We start from the raw sequence: 22163 nt of genomic DNA on the forward strand, positions 1-22163 counted from the left end.
AATAAATGAATAATTCTATCATGATTCATAGAGAGAGCTTTCTCCTTGGAGGTTGAGGGCAAGTTGCTGATCTTTTCTAAAACAAGTGTCTCAGTAGCAAATAATAGTACATTGGGGTTTACAAATATTGCATTTTGATCACTTCACCTTAATGATGATGGGGAAGGTGATTCATTGGTCTGTTATCAAAATGGTCTGGCATTTCTCCTGTGACTGGAAGTTCATATCACATTCCTGTCCTGCAACTATAACCAAATTTTCTCTTTTGTAAAGACTACTTAATCTCTTATTGTCTCTTAGATTATACTAACAATTAAAATTAGTATTATTCTCTATAAAGGAATTGTGAGAGTAATCTTTTTTTCAAAAAACCTAAACAAAAAGGGTCTAAACACAAACACACACACAGAGAGAGAGAGAGAGAGAGAGAGAGAGAGAGAGACCAACCTGTCTTGAAATGTAAGATATGTTAATATATTGTTTATCAAATACTGTGAGAATAATCAATTATATTAAATTAGTCAGGGTTTTGCTTATGATACATATAAAATAATATTAAATTAATCAAGGGTTTGCATAGGCTACATGTAAAGGTCACTAGAACATGTATAAACAGTACCTTATAATTATATAATCTATCTTCCATTCTATATTCTATATTTTTTAAAATGACTTGAAGTCGTTAGCCTGGAGAAGAGAAGGTTAAGAGGTGATATGATAGCCCTGTTTAAATATTTGAAGGGATCAGGGATGCCATCTCGAGGAGGGAGCAAGCTTGTTTTCTGCTGCTCCAGAGACTAGGACCCGGAGCAAGAGATGCAAGCTATAGGAAAAGAGCTGTTCAACAGTGGAACAAACTCCCTTGGAGTGTAGTGGTATCTCCTTCCTTGGAGGTCTTTAAACGGAGGCTGGATGGCCATCTGTCGGGGATGCTTTGATTGATATTTCCTGCATTGCAGGGGGTTGGACTGGTCTCTTCCAACTCTACGATTCTATGATTCTGTGAACAAGAAAAGGTAATAACATTGGACTATGTCATAAGATTGTTCTTAGACAAAACCTTTGTGCCAGGTGTCCTGGACAAATCTTCCTCAGCAATGAAGAGGAGAAACCAGGAGAGAGGTTTAAGGAGTGAACTGGAAATCAGGAACAAAGAACAAGTCAGGACTGAAGACAGCCATTAGGCAGGATTGAGTGACAAGCCAGAAATCAGAGTTGAAGAAATCAGAATTGAAGAACAACCAAGTTTCAAGTGATGCCCTAGAATTCAAAGATGCTTTACTTCTGAAGAGCTATTCATTAACAACTATAAGCCCTGTTAGGGGTAGTCTGCACTAGCCAAAGAAAGCAGCTTCTAACCACTTTGAAAGTGGGATGTTTAGGCTACACATGAGGCGAAACTGGGTAAGAAAGCTAAGCGAAGCTGTATTCTGGGGCTAAAAACTGGAACAAAAGGAACCTGGGATCCTCTGACTCGCATCAGCATATAAACAGCCCTGCAGCAATACAGGACTACAGCAAAGCAAAAATCGCCAGTAATGCAATGGATGTAATTATGACATAAACAAACCAGACAGTCCAATAGGGCAGCATAGGGTGAAGGAGGCTGAAGGGGGCATGAATGGGGGCCTCCATGATTCTGCTTTGGGCACACCAATGCACTGTACAAGTGGTGCATTGCACGTGTGACTCTGGCTGATCATATGGGCATCCAATGGAATGGCACCTGGGTGGGAAGAGGGAGGAAAGTGGAGCTCACAGGCAGTGTATTTTTGTAACGGTGCTCATGCATAACCAAGCAGTGTTGCGCAATGCAGGTCCTCATAGCTTTAGAGATATTGCTGATAACAGCCATAAGAAATTCTCCAAGAGGAAGTTGGTTACCCAAGCAAGAAAAACAACAATAACTCAGTTTCATTCCCCTTAAATCTGCCATCTTTGATACTGTTGATGTATCTCCTCCATACCTTATTGGTAGGGAATATATCCTGCTTGCAAAAGATTCCTGTTTCAGTCCCCAGCATCTCTTGTTCAAAAGAACTCAGGTATCAGGAGTAGGAAAGTCCTGTGCTGAGACTTGCAAAAAATTTTCTGGAACTGGATTGAGGCAATTTGGGGTGTTTCTGGCTCAGTGATGCTGCTGAGAGTATTGTCTGCTGTGTTGTAAAAAAACGTGCAAGGCGGGGACTGATGAGACTTGATGAGCAGTCATTCCAGTGGTACAGGGCAGAGGAAGATATTGTAAGAAAGGATGTGTATGTGAGAGAGCTCTGAGCATACATTTCTCATAGCAAACAGATTATGACATGCTTCACTAGTATGTTTCCAGGAGAAGTCCCACTGAAATTCCCTAAATTTTTTCCAGCCAATGCTGTGCATGAAAGCCTTCACCTGTGTCCTTAATCTGCAGAATTACAGAAAATCAAAGTGACAATACATCTATAAGTGTGTGCACTGTGCACTGTAATGAGATAAGGTATCTGTACTGACAAGGCTTCCTAAATATTATCAGCCATTGAATCAACTGCCTTTCTTTACCATGTTAATATTTTTCACAAATATTGTTAACAACTGCCTTTTGTAGTGATGGTGTAAAATCATGCAGACTTTTATTCAAGATTCTAATAACAATTTAGTACATTAGAATTGATACCTTTGCATACATACCACAACTAATATTGTTAAATGCCTGAGAAGGTGTCTGAAAAAGGAAAATGAGGTATAGGGGGAATAATACGATTGTTAGTGCTAAAGTGATGGCTGACGAAATCTGGAAGTGTGATGCAAAACCATCAACTGAGGACTAGTAAAATAAAATCTGGAAAGTTATGATTATGTGTTAATGTAATCTCTATTATTAAAATGGAAGTGCAAGGTGTGAGAGAAATTACCAGTTTGGGAGAATATCATATACATCAGCATTTTATTGGAAATGTAATCATTCCCCTGAGAATATACACATACACTAACACAGGCTTTGTTTATGCATAAAGGATGGGGGGCAGTAATGTATAACTCACCTGGATATTTGGCTGCTTAGTTTTATTATTTCCTCCCGTTTACATATTATATCTGTTGATTGTATATTTTGGAAGCTGGTATTGTATATTTTAATAATTTATTTAAATAAATTATTTCCAAACTATTCTAGCCTATATAGAATAACTTTTCATGAGTGGAGTGGTTTAGAGAATGACCACAGTGTTGAAAAAGAACAATCAAATCACCATTTGTGTGCAAATTTAGACACAGAATTTCATTAATTGTGTGGTCTCAAACTACCCACCTATTACTTCACTGTGTAAGAAAGTATGTCAAATCTTTGTTCATTATAAAGTACACCAGAGTTTCCACGCTACCATAATCTTTGTGTGTGGAAGAGGGGGGGGGGGGAAGTGGGAGAAATGTGTATAGTTAAATACTGCGATTTTAGCCCTGTGTGCTTATGTCAATTACTGTTTGCACACAGATACAGAGAACTGTTAGTATATTTTTGTAGATTCCCAAAGCTACTGACAAAGTGAACAGGCATGAGCATGAAGCATCTTTGCATTTATCAGAAAATAATCTCTACAGAAAGGGACATTAATCAGGGGCAGCTGCTTGCTCCTCTGCTAAGCAAAAGAGCAAACCCAAGAGTCCAGCAGCATATGATGATCTTATCAGGTGGGTTGGTGGGGGCACCCTCTTCAGTAATATCATCAGCTTGCTATTGCCAAGTCTGGCATTTCAGTTATCATTCAACTGTGGGAATGGGGGAGGCAGGAGACTATTGCAGAATGGGGTGGAGAACAAATGAGAAGGTCTACACAAACTACACGTAACAGGGATAAAGTAACAACTCAGTCTGCTAGGTCTGTGCAATGTCACAATATAATTGGGAATCTTTTCTGTCATTTTGAGGTATCAGTGAAAAAGTGTAGTCAGGTTAACCATTTCAGGAAGAAGAGTAAAAACCTATTGTCTTCTGGGTTTTTTTCATGTTTACTCTCAATAAACTGAGTAAACAAAGCAGTCCACAAAGAAAAGTTGTGTGGATGAAATTTAACAGCTTATTTTTGAAATGTGAAAATAAGCCCCACTATCAAGGTAGCAAAACCTTCTTTCGTCTCGTACATCATCTAAACAGCTTGGATTCAAATCAGTTTGAAGCCACTTTATTTGGACAACCCTGATGTTTCATTCCTAAACAAACACACAATTTTTTTTTCCTTGTGCATGAAATTAGAAAATGCCATTTTAGTTTATTAAACATCAGCAACATTAACTAAAAACATTGAGGTTTTATGCAAAGAAATGGTACAAAATGTATTTACTCACCAAATACAATGTTTTGCTCAAATATTTTTATCTGCAGGAAATTAATAATCTACCAAAAAAAAAAGCAGAATATTTTTTTTATGCCCAGACTAAGTCCTGGGTCAGAAATAGTATTCAAAACTGCACAGTTTTTAACAACTTTCTCACACTGAGGGAAAAATGGTAAAATTATACATTTTTGTTTGTGAAAACTAAAGTTATGAAGACTTACACTCTTGAAAAACAGGTGTATAAGCATGTTGTATGTCAGTGTTCCAGTATGACTAGTAGGTAGAAGAGAAAAAAGAGGAGGGGGGCAACAGCCTCCCTCTTTCATTCTTCTCATGCTCCTATTGCCCAACCAGGTAAGAAGATGTTTGAGGGAGTGGAACAATTGTAAGGAGAGTGTTGGGGGGGGGGGAATTAGTTGGTTGATTTATGTGGGGAGATGGAACAAACTCTATTTTTTGAGCATCTTGAGCACAGATTCATTCATTTTTAATCTAAGTAGAAAATGGGAGGAAATGAGTTTAAAACTTTCTTCTGATTAGACATGTGCTTGAAACAACAACCAAAACCTTAGCATTCATTTCAGATTCTGTCTGCATTGGCTAGGATATTCAAGAGACAATCCTTACCCCGGAGTTGCACTGATCTCCCTTCGTTCAGCTGTTTGCACACATGTCCCATTGAGTTACCCAGAGTATCTGCCATGGGTTGCTTCACACTGAGATCAGAACGAGATACTCAGTGACAGTTACATGGCTGGGTGCCTTATTCTGATCTCAGAATGGGAGACTGGCATAGAATCATAGAATCACAGAGTTGGAAGAGAGCACAAAGGCCATCCAGTCCAACCCCTGCCATGCAGGAACTCACAATCAAAGCATCCCCTACACATGGCCATCCATCCTCCATTTAAAGACCTCCAAAGAAGGAGATGCCACCACTATCCGGGGGAGTGTGTTCCACTGTTGAACGGCTCTTACTGTCAGGAACTTTTTCCTAATGTTAAGCTGGAATCTGTTTCTCTGTAGCTTGCATCCTTTGTTTTGTGTGTCTAGTCTTTCAAGCAGCAGAAAACAAGCTTGCTCCCTCCACAATGTGACACCCTTTCATACACTTAAACAGGGCTATCATATCATCCCTTAACCATCTCTTCTCCAGGCTAAACATATCCAGCTCCCTAAGTCTTTCCTCATACGGCATGGTTTCCAGACCCTTCACCATTTTGGTTGCCCTCCTTTGGACAAGCTCCAATTTGTCAACATTATTTTTTAATTTTGGTGCCCAGAACTGGACATAGTATTCCAAGTGAGGCCTAACCAAGGCAGAATAGAGTGGCAGTATTACTTCCCTTGATCTAGACACTATACTTCTATTGATGCAGCTAAGAATTGCATTGGCCTTTTTTGCTGCTGCATCACACAGTTGACTCATGTTTAACTTGTAATCTACTTGGACTCCTAGATCCCTTTCACACATAGTCTCTTTAAGCCAGGTGTCTCCCATCCTATATCTATGCATTTCATTTTTTCTACCTATGTGGCAGCAGTGTTGAATGCTCCAGGCAGCTGAGTGTGACAGATTTCAAACAGCCGGAGAGATCTGGATCTTCCAGGAAAATCCAGAGCAACTGGTGAGATATTTTAATACATTTAAGGGGGGAGGGTATACTCTGGTTCTAGTGCTGAAAGGGCCAGACATTGTCTGGTCTGTTCACACCAGACTCGGGATTTGGGTCATGTCTTGTCCAATCTCTCCAGTGAGAGAATGGGGCGGGGGGGGGGGGGATGTTGTGCAGACAGGGCCCAAGTGTGGCTTGGGAAGTTACTAGAAACCCATTCAACTGTTTTTGCTTCTTGCAGATATACTTGTGCTTTTTGACACATATCCACCCTCTCTTTTGGAAAATACCCATATAATTGCTGTCATTGAAATTTTTAATTTAAAATAAATAAATGCTGGACACAAGCTGAATCCTAGTAAGAACTTTGCATGCAACACTTGGAATATGACAAGCATTTTAATAGGTCTCTCCAAATATTTATAGTTTTAGGACTTTAACTTAGCTCATACTGAGGTATCTTAAATTCATTTCTATTGTAGAATAGGAAACAGCATTATCAACTGTATTGTAGCAAACTCTAACTTTGAACCTTGGAGGAAATTCAGGAAATCACAGACTTGAATTCACAAATAGGGAATGCTATAATGTCGAGACATTGGTTCATTTCCATTATATATCTGTTTAAGATCATGTTTTTTATTGCAGACTGCTACATAGGGTCTTATGATAGAATAGCTGCTAAATTTTTGTACCTAGTTTCTGTTTCTAGGAAACAGGTGCCATGTTTCCTGTTGTAGAATCCTGAATGAATTCTGTGAAAGGAGGATGTTACTGTTTTGCCACCTCTATTATGTTATCTGTTCCAGCACAATTACACACTAATTCAGGGCTCTTTGTGTTTGGCTAATAGCGTCTGATTCCAGGCTGTCACAGAGTATCTCTTCTTCATGAACTTCTAATGCTTCCTGCCAGTGGCCTGAGCACTTAGCTATGGAGCACATTTTTCTCTGACCGGATGCTCATCATGGGAAAATCATTAGCAGCCTCTCAAGAGCTGACATTGTCTACTACAGATACATGTAACCAAAATCACAATTATCAAAAGTATAAGATGTTTGTTAAGCTTGTTTATTGTCACAATAAATGTAGTTGCCATCAGGATAAGTTCAAGCAACAATTAAGGTCAGAATTTCATTTAGTGACAACTTCCATCAGAATGAGCTTATGTGCTTCACTTTTTAAAGAGTCAGGAGGGATAACATCACTAAATGACTAGCATGATTTATTTAGGTTTGACTGCAGTATTTGAAAAAAGAATACCATATTTCAAGTTTATGCTCAGAACTGTAGTTCAGTGTGGCTCAAAGATTTGAGTACTGTGGGTCAGCGATGGATAGGATGAAAGTGGGAATTGCCACGGCTGCTTCAGGAGATAGCTTAGTAATGCAGTTTTGTAGAATCACTTTTCAGGACATATTGCTTGATTTGAAAAAAAAAAATAATGTAGAAGCATATATGAAATTTCTTTCCCTATATGCAAATTGAGTATATGTTTAAAGTATTTTCTAATGTTCTACAAAAAATAAAATAAAAATCTGCTACTGTAGGGTTTGCTTTGGTTGCATGTAATTGGGAGAAACTGGAACTACAAAGCTGTTTAATAAACTAAACTACTCTTTTGAATTTTTCAAAACACTTGAGAGTTTTTTAATTTCCCAGCACTTCAGGAGTTGCTGTTGTACGTATGTTATTCAAAATTGTTTGGTTCCAAACGTTCCATATGGTAAACAAACTGAGTCTTTCTCTAGTGGAAGAGGTCCTTCCAATAATAGGATTACTTCGAATTAGGCTAGGCCTAATGATTCAGATATTATACCACATTGAATTTAAGGGAAGGGCAACTTAATTTATATGTATTAAGAAATTTTAAATATGATTATGAACTACCGAAATAGTGCAAGCTGATATTGTTGTAGAAGTTCATGGAAATTAACCCCATTCTTATGCTTGAATATTAAGGTCTCATTTTTCTTTGATTTCTTCCAATATGTACATTCATGAGTGGTTGCATTTTATATCTAGCCTGTGACTTAAATCTAATATACTGCCATCACACGAAAAGAGCACACTAGCAAAGTTTTGCTGGATTTTCTAGTTGTGCAAACTGTAATCCATGTGGGTGCTAGGAGATCATATTGTACTAATGAACAACGTATTCATGATAACCCGCTGTCCTTACCTACAAAACATATTCTCAGGCATGTTTCTTTAGAAACATAAAGACGCTATCTTGAGGTTGTATAAATGAGAACTATGTTGGATTCCATCATTGTGTGAGATGAGAGTGAGGCTTTAACTATGGTGCCATAGTACCACTGGATACTGGTCTTTAAACAGAGGAATTCGTGTTTGGTTTCTGTATTTCCTTGTATGCTTACTCCAGTTAGAATCAACATCTCTTTTTAAAGTCTATCAAAGATATTACTTTTTAAAGACTTACTCTACTAATTAAGTACACGAATAAATCATATTATATTATATTTGTTTTTTTTATTAATTCATTCATTGAAGCCACTTTAATCAACTCTCATTCTTATAGATAGCAGAGGAGTGTAAAACTATTTTTAAATATAGAAAAGTCACACAATAGAAATGTTCAAATGTACTTTGATTCCAGGTATTGTATTTTGTAAAACTAAAAGGTGTGGGAAGTAGATATTTTCATTAATTCTTATATCCACCACAGATAAATAAGAAATACTTTGGTAAAGCTGAAGTCTTGCATTCTAGCCTAGTATCTACTAAGGTGGGCTGATTATCTTAAGAGCCATGGGATGTTTTGTAGCTGAGCTAGTGATCCATGACTTGGGGCTTCTTTTACAGTACAGATATCATAAGTCTTTGAGTAATCACAGACTTTAAAAGTATGCTATATCAACAAGATAACGGGAGGAGCCCACAGCACTAGAAGCATTATCTTTTAGCCAAAATTGATTAGTGTGTACTACAGATCTCACATATTTTGTACAAATGTAGCTGAAAATATGTATGGTCCCAAGGAATGTATGTGTATGAGGGTGGAATCATTGACTTGAAGTCCTCATTCTGAATAAAATCAAATTAATATCCAAATTCATTTTCAGAAATACAAAAAAAGTAAAAAACCCTAAAAGATCTGCCTCACATTTTATGGATACATTAAATTTAATGGGGATTACTCCCAAGTAAATATGCCTTGGATTATCTAAAATCAGAGCATTCCATATCTTAAAGTGGTGTATTCATTGTGTTCTTGCTACATATGGGATTTGATACATGCACAGTTAAACTCTAAAAATGTACTGGATAGACCACAAAATAGCATTTGGGTTAGTTAAATGTGATATTGGGGCAAATCAAATATGTTCAGTTTTGTTTCCTTGAAAAATCTTCCATAAAATTAGGATGTTCCACTAAATCTGTGTGTTCCTTGGACAAAAATGGAACATGACTTAAGCTTCAAATCTTTGATGGGGTTGAAACAACCAAAATAACAACTAGTCTTAATCAGTATAACATTTTTAAAAATTCTTCAAAATTATCTGTGTGATTGATTTGCTACTGAAATTGTTAGATTAATTTTTGCCACATTTTTTCCTCTCTACTGTCCTTGGTCTACTTGCCATTCCAAAAGAGGATTGTGTTTATACCATTTTCTGAAATGTGTTCCATGGACATAATATTTTAAAAGGCACACTCGGTGACTAAAACCAACAACAACAACAACAACAACAAAAACCTCATTTTTGAAATGTACAGAAATTTTGCAAATTTCCCAAGTGAATTTGAAGCTCCTATTCCTTAGACAAGAAGAAAAGCAACATGTTGAAAATTCCTGCAACTTTGCAGGACTGTTTTATTGATGCTGTTGTTTTGGTTCCTGGCACAACATGAACTGTATACCTTTCCCGAACTGTATAGGATTTTGAGAAATTGTGCAGCTTAGCTGTAAAATTTTATACTTGTGGTCATTTCACTATACATACACACACAAAAAAAACCTGCAGTATACACAAAAAAATGGGGGGGGGGAATCATCTGCTTAAGTTGTTTTTTGCTGTGTATTTGGGGAAGATGTGTAGAGTGCAGAACTAAATTGCATGCTATATCCCTCCACAAACAACATGGTGATGGGGTTCAGCATTGTAGCAATTTGGAGTGCTGGAAAACTTGAGAGAGATATAATGGGAGAGAGAAGTTGAGTGACTTTTGAGAGTTTATAATTGCACACACTTTGAGGTGGAACTTGCAGTTGTCAAGGGGAAGGGAAGCAGTGTGACCAAGCAGGAAAAGAACTTTGGACCAACTGCAGCCTTTAGTTGTTTGAATGGTGAAAAGTGGATCTTTGGGAATATTTTGGAGTGAGAAACGTGGAAGACAGAGAGATATCATATGGGGGCAGTGGGAAAGCCAGGGGTGACTGATGTAGCTGTGGTAGCCTGAGATGGGATGTTCCACAATCTAAATGTTACACAAACAACAGGGAATAGTGAACCATCTTTGGTCTGGGGCTGGAAGGGCAATCATAAATCACATTGTAAGCCAGTGAACAAGGAAGGTATTGTGTATTAAATCTCATTTGGAAGGTAGCCAGAACATTAAGGACTGACTAAAGTTACACAGCACAGGGATAATATCCTCAGCCTGTATACAAACAGTTTTACAGTATTTATTAAAAAGAAAAGTAATGAATAAAAATAAACTACAGTTTTCAGGGAAAGCTGCACCGACCTCAAGAAAAGTTGTATGGTTTCCAGAAGATTGCAGATTTTTCTGGCAAACTGCCCAGATTTCCTAAGAAAGCTGTGCATTTTCGTATCATGGGAAGGGAAGGGGATTCTCAAGTGTCCTGACAGATATGTAATGGGGGAAAAGTGGTTTATTTTTTTTCCAAATTGGGAACTGGGAACATTAAGATTTATCATCACTACTACAGAGCAACTGCAAATATCTGTTATAACTATATGACCCTTATCTTCTTTCTTTTTAGTCTCTAAAGGGGTTAAACATTGCTAGCATTCATTGTTTAGTAGGGATGGGGAACATATTAAAAGAAATACTTTTAAAATATTCAGAAATGTGTTTCTCAAAACTTGGGAAAACCCAATGAGAAGAATGATGGGCTGATTAGAGTATTCACAGTTTGGGGCTTATTCTGCACAAAATTTACATGCATTTTCCCCCCTCAGAAAATAGCATTTTCTATTCAGGAGAAAATAATAGTATCTGTATATAATACATGTAATTATCAATAACAACAATAAAATACATTATGTAATAATATTTGTGCATTTCTGTGCAGACATATTATTTTCTGCACAAAATGCTATTTTTATGCACAAAAAGTGTGAATTTTGTGCAGAGTAAGTACTGACCTGTGAACAGACTTTGAAAATTGCACAGCTTTTGACTTTATCACTTTGGGAGGAAAATGGCTTAATTTACCCATGAGTTCCTTCAAGAACTAGTTTTTCAAAGAATTTCATCCTTAGTATAGTGAACTTTCCTACCTACCTCAGTTGTAATGATTGCTGATGTAACTAGCTATGTCTTTGCATGATCTGACTAGGGTTTTTCATGAGTTTGTTATATGTCAACTTTCTATGTTTTTCTCAAATTGGAGATAGATGGTGTGGGATGTTGGGCCAGAAACAGTTTGCAGGGGAAAATAGAGCCTGTGTATTCATTCCCACCCCTTTTGGGGACACTTTTAGGGATGTTGCCATGAGGGCTTCTGGGACAGGCCCAGCTCAGAGGTGAATGGGCCCATCCCAGATGGCAAGGAGGGCCTACAGTGAGTCTCACATCCTGTTGTTACCTGTTTCTTCCCAGCAGATGGGCTGGGATTCATCAACTGATACGTGGTTTGCTTGATGCCTGGCTCTGTTGCTCTATGCCATACCCAGACTCTTCAGCTGTAATCAATAATGTGGATTTTATACTCCAGTATATTACTTCAAGTGAATTGCTTCCTTCACTTCCTTAGTTGCAATTCTTGCCACATTCCACTGTTCACATCTGAGGCCACAAATTAGAAGTATCTTGAAAGTAAGACTATTAACAAGGAAGGAGACTTTAATGTCTTCCATTGAGGACTAGATACTAAATGTAGAGAACTGTCTGTTTCCCAAATGGATATGTCCATACATTTTTATCAAAAGGAACAAGATCTGTACATTTGTGTAATAGTGAAAGGCTTTCCAGAATCTATATAGAATCATAGAGTTGGAAGAGACCACAAGGGCCATCCACTCCAACCTCAGCCATGCAGGAACTCACAATCAAAGCACCCCTGAGAGATGGCCATCCAGACTCATTCAGGTGAGGCCTGACCAAGCCAGAATAGAGTGGTACTATTACTTCCCTTGATCTAGATACTATATGATAATGAAAATGTGTGCAATAACAACTAAGATATCTACCAACAAAAAGGAGCTAGGCATTCTATTGGGAAAAGTGGCAAGTTTCAGCCTAACTGAATGGTTGTAGGTTTAAGCTTTTTTCACCAAGGAGTTGACTTCAAAGCAAGGTTTTATTTTGTCCTTTGTGAAGGAGAATATGCTGGTATAATATTTATCTTGATCATTTCACATGTAAAAGTACATAATCATCACCACTGCTGAACCACAGGATTTGTCTTCTTCCGTGACTGTGGAACCCATGTCTGATGTAGCATAAAACCACTAATGCAGGTGACTGTCCCCATAAACATTATTTGGTTACTAAGCATATTTGGTCCTCATTGAGTTGTTCTGGCAGGTTCGGATGGAGCAATGACACCATAGGTTTTAAATAAATATTTTTGTTGTTCTTCAAATCCAGGGGTTCTGCTACTTTTTGGGTACATCCCCTGCTGCCACCCAGAACCTTTGTCCTCTAAGTGATGTGACATTTATAATTACCTTATCTTCAAGCATTTGTATATTAGTGTTTTCATATGATTGCCTCAGATTGTAATTTTTCCTAAGGTGGTTCATGGCACTGTAGTTTTTCCTGTTTTGCCTCTTTTGTCATAGGCCAGAATGGATTCAAGTCTGGTAATCAAGTTGGTTAGTTTTTAAAAAAAACAAAAACAAAACAAACTACAAATCTATGTTCAAAGGATACTTGAAGCTAGTTGATATTTTTCTGGGTTTGATTGCAATATTATATTAGGGAAAGGTTGGGGGTTTTTGTTTTGTTTTTTGATGGCCCAGAAGGCAGTAACACATTCATTTCTTCTGCACTGAAGACATTGATTCAAATCCATGTTGTGTGCAGTAAGAGGTAGAATATAATAATGAGTAGCCACCTGGAATTAATATAGCTCTTAAAAGTTCAGATTCATTTGTTGCACTGAAATATAGTGATGAGTTATTAAACACAAAACAATAAAATAAGAACAATATCATGTATAGTGATCAATTCAGTAGTAAAATTGAATAGGAAAAGGAAATCTCATATGGAATGCTTTTTGCAGCACTGTATCTTGCCTAAGCATCCTTGAAATGGTGCTATTAATGACTGTTCCCTGTTTAAAAAGAATAGTACTATGCAACTGGGAACTTTGCTAGATGTTTGGTTATCACTGAATGATCTGCCCTAAGTTTGTCGTTCTTAATCCATTAAAAGACAGGCCTGCTTGTAAATCCACAGGTATAGATAAGGAGTCACTGTTTGACTGAGTCTGAACCCTTTTCAGATGAAAAATGTCAGTGGCAGAAAGGGAGCCTGAATTATTTTTTTAAAAGGGTTTTCAAAGATTCTCATGATTCCTCTGGTATCAGTTAAATGTGACATGCCCATAGACACACTTCCTTTTTAATGTGTAAAAGCAGACAAATACTGCTAGTTTAATCTTTATGTAGAGAAAACACTGCTGCATATGTTCATAAGAATTATTATTATTATTATTATTATTATGTGCATATATTTTTCTAAGAGAAATAATTTGAACTGGGGAGAAGTGCTTTTTGAAAAGCATTCTTTTGGTGCTGTAAAACAAATGCAAACTATTTTTGCATTCCTTACAAAAAGTGCCTGTAGGTATATGAGAAGGAAGTATGTCACTGTGCAGTAGAGGGTGAGGAAACTGGACCCTGGTCCCAATCCACTCAAGAGTACATTACTAATTGGGATGCATATTTACTTTCCGATGCAATTAGTCACACTTGTGTACTTACTGACTCAAGCCTGATCAGAGTAAAAGTCTAGCTACACAAAGCTGATGGGCATTAAAAGTACTAGGGAATAATAATAATAATAATAATAATAATGAACAACAACAATGTATATCCTGCCTTTCTCCCAGTATAGAGACTCAAGGTGACACACAGTAAATTTACAACAAAACAATTTGAAACAATACAAAAGCATTAAAATGAATAAATATATAAATATATTTAAAAATGAACAAGTTTAGAAGTTAAAACAATTATGCATTAAATGTATTAAAAACTATAAACAGCCTTAAAATCTGAATTACATTGCATTTAAAACCCAACCCTTGTCAGTTTGAAAAAGCCTGATAGCACAAGAATATTTTTATCTGCTGCCAAAAGAGTGCAGGGATGAGACCATCCTGGTCTCTCTACAAAAGGGGTTCCAGAGCTTGAGAGCAGCCGCCAAGAGGGCCCTTTCTCTTGCTCTCCCCAAACCTGTTGGAGAGAGGAGTGGGACAGAGAGAAGGCCCTCTCCAGATGATCTCAACACTCTAGTGGGCTCATAAAAGGAGATAACGGTCCTTCAAACAACCTGGACCCAAGCTGCATAGGATTTTATAGGTCAAGAACCAACAGTTCGAATTGTGCTTGGAAACAGACTGGCAACCAATGGAGCTATTGCAACAGGGGAGTTTTGTGCTCCCTGTAACCAGCCCCAGTTAACAGCTTGGCTTTTGGGGCAAACTGAAGTTTCTGAGTACTTTTCAAAGGCTGACCCATGTAGAGTGCATTACAGTAATCCAACAAGATGTAACCAAGAAATGTACCACTGTGGCCAGATCTGACTTCTGTAGTATTGTTCCAAGGTGGAAAATGTCAGAAAACTGGGATTTTATCAATAATCCTTTTCCTATCCATTCAGAGAGAAGGAAATGTAAAATGGTTTTTGTTAGCCAGATCAAGAATGCCAATAGTCAAGTCTGATTAGCTATACTGTGCTGTGATGTCATATTTAAAATGTGATCCTTGATTGACCGAAGTCATAAGGAAGAAACTCTAAATATGCAAATAAACAACACTGTGCCAAGGCTGTGAATAGGCATCAAAAATGTAAAAGATCAGTTAGGCAAAGTATTTGGATGGGTAAGGGATTTTTCACACATACCAACTTCATTTTTCTGTTCAAAAACATTGAGGTGTAAAAAATTGGCAGTGCACTGTTCACAAAACATGTTAATTTAATTTCATTTTTCCCTGTATCTATGAATATTTGGGAGGAATAGAAGTTGAATTTAAATAATTCATATTTAAAATATTTTCCAGTGTTCATATTGCCTTTTGCATTTGTCTGAAACTATCTATGATGGATGCTTTTCCCTTTCCACAGATCTGTAGCCAGTGTATATCAATATGCCTGCGCACAAAACCACATCAGGTTTATGCAGATTTAAAGTATCTGAGAAAGCATGCATAATTTTAGTGATCTATTCTGGGAATTTGCAAAATCAAATGCAATAATTTTTTTTAGTGCAAGGGGGAAATGGTACATATAGAGACTGCCAAATTTATTGCAAATCCATAATTTTGTACTTTCATTCATTCTGCATATTGGAGATGTTTCAGGCACTATTCAGACTGGCTGGTAAAAAACATCTTCATGGGAACTTGTTGAGGTTCCTAAAACAGTGGGAAACCTGCTTTTGGAAGATTACATCAGCTCAAGTTGTTAGAATGTATATCTGGATTCCTTTGTGAGCTCTTTACAGAAGTAATTATTTTTTTTGGGGGGGGGCACACTGATATCCCACCACTTTTCTGTCAGAGAATTCAAGATGGCATTTGTGGGTATCACAATGGTCCCCCATCCAGGCAGTGACTAATGCAGGCTGTTAGTATCAGCAAGATGGCTTCAGACTACGTTCACACTAAGATTGTTGGAGATGAACTGGATTATCCCAATTTCTGTCTAGTTCTATTTTCACATGCCTATCTTGTAAAGGTTGGCATTCTGTTTCTGATTCTGGAGATATGATTGCTATCCTTACTTTTTGCTTTATCCTCTAAGCCTCTTTTAAAGCCATCTAAGTTGGTGGCTGTCATCACATTTTGCGACAGTGCATTCTATTATTTAGTTATGTGCTGTGTGAAGAGGTAAATTTTCCAGCTATGAAACTGACCTGGTCACTTTGTTTACACCCTTTCCAACTTTTCCCACACCTGCTTCAGGTCTCCAGCAACCTTTTTGAGATGCAATGACCAAAACAGTACACTGTGGCAGCCTCCACACTATTTTCAAAAGAAGTGCTACGCAGAGTGCAATGCAGTAGTCCAGCTTTGAAGTTGTAAGAGCGTGAATTAGTGAGGCCAGGCTGTTTTGACACAAAATTTCAGATAATAACAATAAGGGGAGCAGTTTGGTTCATATTTTTCAAGCTGACAATATGAATACAGTTAGCCATCTGTATCCATGGATTCTGCAGCCATGAATTCCATCTATGCCTTCAAAATATTTTTAAAAATATATAAAGCAAACCTTGATTTTGCCATTTAAAAATGAGAGACACCATTTTACCATTGTACAGAATGGGACTTGGGTATCCACAGATTTTGGTATCCACAGAGGTCCTGGAACCAAACCCCAGCCCAAGGGCCCACTGTATTTCTAAACAAGCATAACTGTCTTCTGTAATAATTGGCCATAGAAAGCAAATACAATGATGTTGTGTTTGAGTTCTTGTAAGTAGTTCTCATTTTATTTGTTTCTCAGGGGAGCTAGAAGTTTTCCAGAGAGATGGGGAGCGCAAGATTCAGAGTCGACAGCAGCTTCCAGTTGGAACAACGTGGGGTCCATTTGCTGGGAAGATGGATTTAAATAACACCACACTGGTATGTTGAGATACTGCATGTTAAAGTACCATTTGCTATTCAGAATCGTTCTTGAAAATTGGCTGCTGTGGGATGTATGGGGAACGGATTGGGGACTTCCAGTGACATCAACAGCATTCTCCCATGTGGTAATATGTATTATTTTCCCATTCTGTTCTCTTCTCACTCTCTTCCGTTCCGCTCCGATGGCATTCCCCATGGCCTGTGCGATAATGCTTCCTTTGGCTCAGTTAATGCCAAAACTCACTAGTTACAAAGGAACTTGGTTCAAGTCTCTATTTATGTAGAGTTTGTAATCAATAGAGTTTCGAATCAATTTAAAACCACTGGGTTGACACCTTCAGCCTATTTAAAAATATTGAATGCCTTTAGTCATAGATTTGTAGTTAACCAAAGGAGCAGATATGGTTTTAACAGTATAGTTCTTGACCTCTCCTTTCTTTAGATTGAAGAAACAAATATACTTATAAGTCTTGATTCTGTAGTTCGCCAACCTAAGTACCTTGTGTTCATAGAGACATTTATGTTTTATACTTCTCTGCTATTATTTGTCACTACCATAGACACGAAATAGAGGGGCAGTAATTTACAATATTATTACTTCTAAAATTTTGTTGTTAACTCTAAAAACAACCTAAACAATAAATACCTTTTCAAATTAGTTAATCTTCTCATCAGTGTTTTAAGTCTGAGGCCTGTTTCCTTCCTTCATTCTGGCATTGTCCTGTTCAAACAATATATGTCCCAAACTCTGATTCTGGTGTAAGCAGTCTGGATCATTCTCATTATATTCCACACCAGAACCAGGCTAAAACAGTCTTAACATTCATTAAAATAACTTACCTGCCATGGCAGCTGTCTGCATGCTCATCCCGCTAAGCTGCCTGATGCATCTGCCACCACTTCAGGTTGCTCATTTTGATGGCAGAATGAGGTTTACAACCATATGCTCATTGCTGGGCACCTTATTCTGACCTCAAAAGCAAGTGATCCATTGATGATGCACTGTGAGGTTTGGGGAAAATCCCTGCAAAGACAGCCACCATTGTGCAGAAACAGAGGGCAAAGTGATGCGGGGAGACTGGGACAGTTGCATGACAGGATACTCTGGGCTGCCCATGGAGTATCATGGCCAGTGCAGACAAGGCCTGAAGCTGCATCTGTACTGCAGAGTTTAGGCTTTGTTGCCACACTGCAGAATTAATGGAACTTGATAATGTTTGAACTGCCATGGCTCCTTCCTGTGGAATCCTGGAATTTTTCGTTATCACACCAGAGCTCTCTAACATAAGAGGATAAATATCTCACAAAACTACAAATCACGCAATTCCATAAGAACTGTTCGACAGTAGAACACACTCCCTTGGAGTGTGATGGAGTCTCCTTCTTTGGAAGTTTTTAAACAGAGGGTGGATGGCCCTCTGTCAGGAGTCCTTTGATTCTGTGTTCCTGCATGGTAGGGGCTTGGACTGCATGGCCCTTGTGGTTTCTTCTAACTCTATAATTCTATAGCATTGAGCCAAAGCAGTTAAAGCACTGTCAAACTGCATTATTTCTGCAGTGTAGATGCAGCCTTAGTGGTAGTTAGCTCAAAGGATCCAGGAGGCTAATTAATTCAGTGCAGCAATTAATGGAGTAAGTAGTCCCGATGTCAAACACATTCTAGATCTTTCATGTTCTTATCTTAAATCATGTTAACAATATACATCTCAAAACAGCAAGAAGTTGGATACACTGAGTAAACTGAAATATAATTTCTCACTGCAACAACAGCAACAGGCACTTGGTTAGATTTTAGCTAGCATTGATGAAGAATCACAGAGGCAGTTAGCCAAAGAACCAGACTCCATTAACCTAAGCAGAGTATGCTAACATGAGGTCATTGAGGGGAAGCTCTTGCAGATGAACTCAGACAGAAATGTGCCAAATGTTTCTGATTCATAAATTAGTCAAGAGTCACACTTACATAATAGCAGTGGCAGAATGTTAGTGTCAGATAGTTTGCATTGTTGCACTGATTGCTTGTCATAAAAAAACCAACTTTAAATACTTTTATTCTTCTCACATTATTATTCTGTCCAAATTGGAAAGGTGAGTTTTTATCTGTAGGCATATCCTGGGCACTTTATTAGTAGCCTCTTTTTTTCTTTCCCTGATAGACTTTCTTAATATCTTTCTCCAATTAGTATAGTAAAATAGAGTGCTTAAAGGTTGTTTCGCTAGTTTAAAAGAATAACAGTTTGGTTTTTTAAGACTGCCTCATGATTATTTTGGTCTGTGCCTGGCTAAAAAATATCTTAGTCACACTGGTGTAATGGTTTTATAGTGGAACAAGCTGCCTCCAGTGCTTCAACTCTTCTCACCATAAGGATGTTTTCTTTAAAATGTAGCTGAAATTTGCTTTCCTGCAGTCTTCACCCATTGAATTTAGTTCTCATTTTGGAAGTCTGTTTTATTATCTGCGTAACAGCCTTTTAGATAATTATATTATCATGTCTCCCTTTAATCTATTCTGCAGGCTAAACTATTCCCCTTTCTTTCAGTAGTTCATTATAGCATGGGGCTTTCAGACCTATACCTCCAAGGCCTTGTCTGCACTTGCCAGGATACTTTAGGGACAGCCCAGAGTATCCTGGCCCCACAGCTGCTCCAACCCCCTCCCATTAACTGCTGTGGAAACTGTCTGCGTAGGCATCCCACCAAACGGCTCAGCATGTCTGCCGCCACCATCGGGTGTTTGTTTCTGAGGTTAGAACAAGGTACCCAAAAGTGATCACATGCTGACCACCTTATTCTGATATCAAAAGAAGTGACCCACAGGAACACTGGATGTTCATGCAGACAGTGGCCACAGTATGGAAACGGAGGGCTCTGGATCTTGCCAGAAAATGCAAGATAAGTGTGTCATCAGCTTGGATATTTAGATCCTTGTTACAATTGCTGCTGGCAAACCAGGTCTCCTCAGTCCTATATTTCTATTTTATTTTTTTTTTAAATTGTATCTGACTATAGGATTTTACATTTATCTCTACTGAATTTTCTAGATTTTGCACCAGGATTCAAGCCTTTAAGGAACACGGTGAATCTTATTACTGAATTCTGTGGTGTTAAGCTTTACCACCCAACTCCATATTATATGCAGGTTTGATGAGCATCCATTCTGTGCTTTCTTGAAAAAGCATCAGTCTAGGCTAGATTTCTGTAGCTCTCTCTTGCAATTTCCTTGTGGGTTACTACACAGTCATTAAAGGATACTTATCAGTTATGCTTTTTCACCAACCTTGACTTGGAAAAAGACACCACTGAACTATCTTCCAGCCTACATTTTATCATTCTGTTAGCAAGAATATGATGAGAGACTTCTTAAAATGTGTTGCAAAAATCAAACTATAGCCATACCATTCACATGATGTTAAAAAAAACATTTACTTTTGATAATAGCATGCTGGTAATCAATGGATTCTTTCATGGAAGCTCACAAGCTTTATCAGATTTATCAGCTGAAATTTTCCAGATTTACCTTTTTCCTATTTTGGAAGATAGGGGCATTTGCCTGTCTCTATTGTAGCCAAAAATCTATGTAGGAGCAGGTTAGGCTACAAATAACCTTCAAGACTGTTTCCCTTTTGGATATGGAGAGAAAGATGGACCAAAGAAATTGTGCAAAAGGAAACTTCTTATGAATTAAATGTTTCTTTTATTGGGAGGAAATCACACAGTAAGTCACTAACACTTACAGTTTCATTCAAGACTTGGGAAATAAGGGAGGAGGTTTGAATAGATGGAGGCAGAACTAACAGTGATACTTACACAAGCCAGTACGTGCTTCTGGGTCCAATTGGTTGAGTTGATGTGGGACTCAGTCATTCTGCCAGCACTGAGTGAACAACTGGACCAGAGTTAATTCAGAGAGCATAGTGACAAAGTGTCCCCATGAACTCCAAACTAACACACTAAGCAAGGGTTTCAGAGATCAAATCTAGCCTTTGGGCAAAAGCGATTCTACATCTATGAGTTAAGTCATAGTCTGGCAGTATTCAAGCTGGGAATAGGTGCTTGATTAAGCCCATCAGGCTTATCTGGGGAGACATCCTTCTGAAAATGGAGGTGTTTAATGTCCCATTTAGCAACTCCCAAACTACCTGCTGGGCCAGTCCTAGGTGTATTTTTCCCAAAAGGTCCCATTAGGCTGACTTCACTTTAGTGTAGTGTGTATATGTACACACACTTTGGGGATTATGGTGGACTGCATTGCAGGGTCCATCTGGGGTCATGTGGAAAATTACACACACCAAAAATCTGAATTATTCCATTTGTGGTAACATGTTGTTGCTGATATTATCATTATATTTATTTATATCCCTCCTTTCACCTAAAATTGAGACTCAAATTAAAAAAAACAATACAGCCAAAAACAAACATACACACAAAAAATAAACATTAAAATGGGATTAACCTACTGACAATTTAAAACTACACTTAAAAAGGTAATGTACCATTAAAAGATAAAACAATTAAAAAAGTTCATTTTAAAATAGTACATCACCCTCAGCCCACTCTTTAAAAACTTTCCATTTAAAATGCTTTCTGGAATAAAAGGTCTTTGCCTGGTGACAGAAAAACAGAACTCCAGGAAGGGAGTTCCAGAGTTGAAGGTTAGCCACTGAGAAGGCCCTTTCTCACATCCCCACCAACTGTGCTTATGACAGTAGTGGGACTCAGATAAGGGCCTCTCGCTCGATGATCTCAGTCTCAGGACTGCCATCTTTCTTTCAACCTACTATGAGCCTTCAAATTGTCAGTGGTGGGATACAGACCACCCCATTGGGGCGTCCTGCACCCGGCCCTTTCCCCGACGGATTGGGGCCTCAGAGGCCACAGCAACAGCCCCAGAGGCCATGATCCACTGCTTTTCCAGGCCTCGGGGAAGCAGCAAAACACCACTTCCCCACAGCCTGGAAAGGGGTGTCCTTGGGGCTTCATGCGATACATGCAGTGGAAGGAGCTCCGAAACAGAGCTCCTTTCGGCACTGCTGAAAGGGCACCACAAGTGACCTTCAGCGGTGCCAAGACATAACGGCCTTGCCATGCCGTTTGGACATGATGCGGCCGTTACATCAAAATGGCGGTGCCCATGTGTACAGGGTGCCGCCATTTTGACGCTCCCATCATGTGCTAGGGGTGAGGCCGGTATGGATGCTGCGTCCTCGGCCAACCCCTAGCATGGG

General features: G+C 38.3%; 1 protein-coding gene across 1 annotated transcript in view; it reads left to right on the forward strand.

Annotated features, from left to right (window-relative positions):
• The window catches only part of ZFPM2 (zinc finger protein, FOG family member 2), a 432038-nt gene that overhangs the window by 171155 nt on the left and 238720 nt on the right, over nt 1-22163 (forward strand). Inside the window, exon 4 of the mRNA XM_042464632.1 lies at nt 16817-16935. Coding sequence (XP_042320566.1) covers nt 16817-16935 — 119 coding nt within the window. The remainder of the gene's footprint in view (nt 1-16816; nt 16936-22163) is intronic.

This window comes from Sceloporus undulatus, chromosome 4 (genome assembly GCF_019175285.1).
Source record: "Sceloporus undulatus isolate JIND9_A2432 ecotype Alabama chromosome 4, SceUnd_v1.1, whole genome shotgun sequence".
Classification (NCBI taxonomy): domain Eukaryota; kingdom Metazoa; phylum Chordata; class Lepidosauria; order Squamata; family Phrynosomatidae; genus Sceloporus; species Sceloporus undulatus.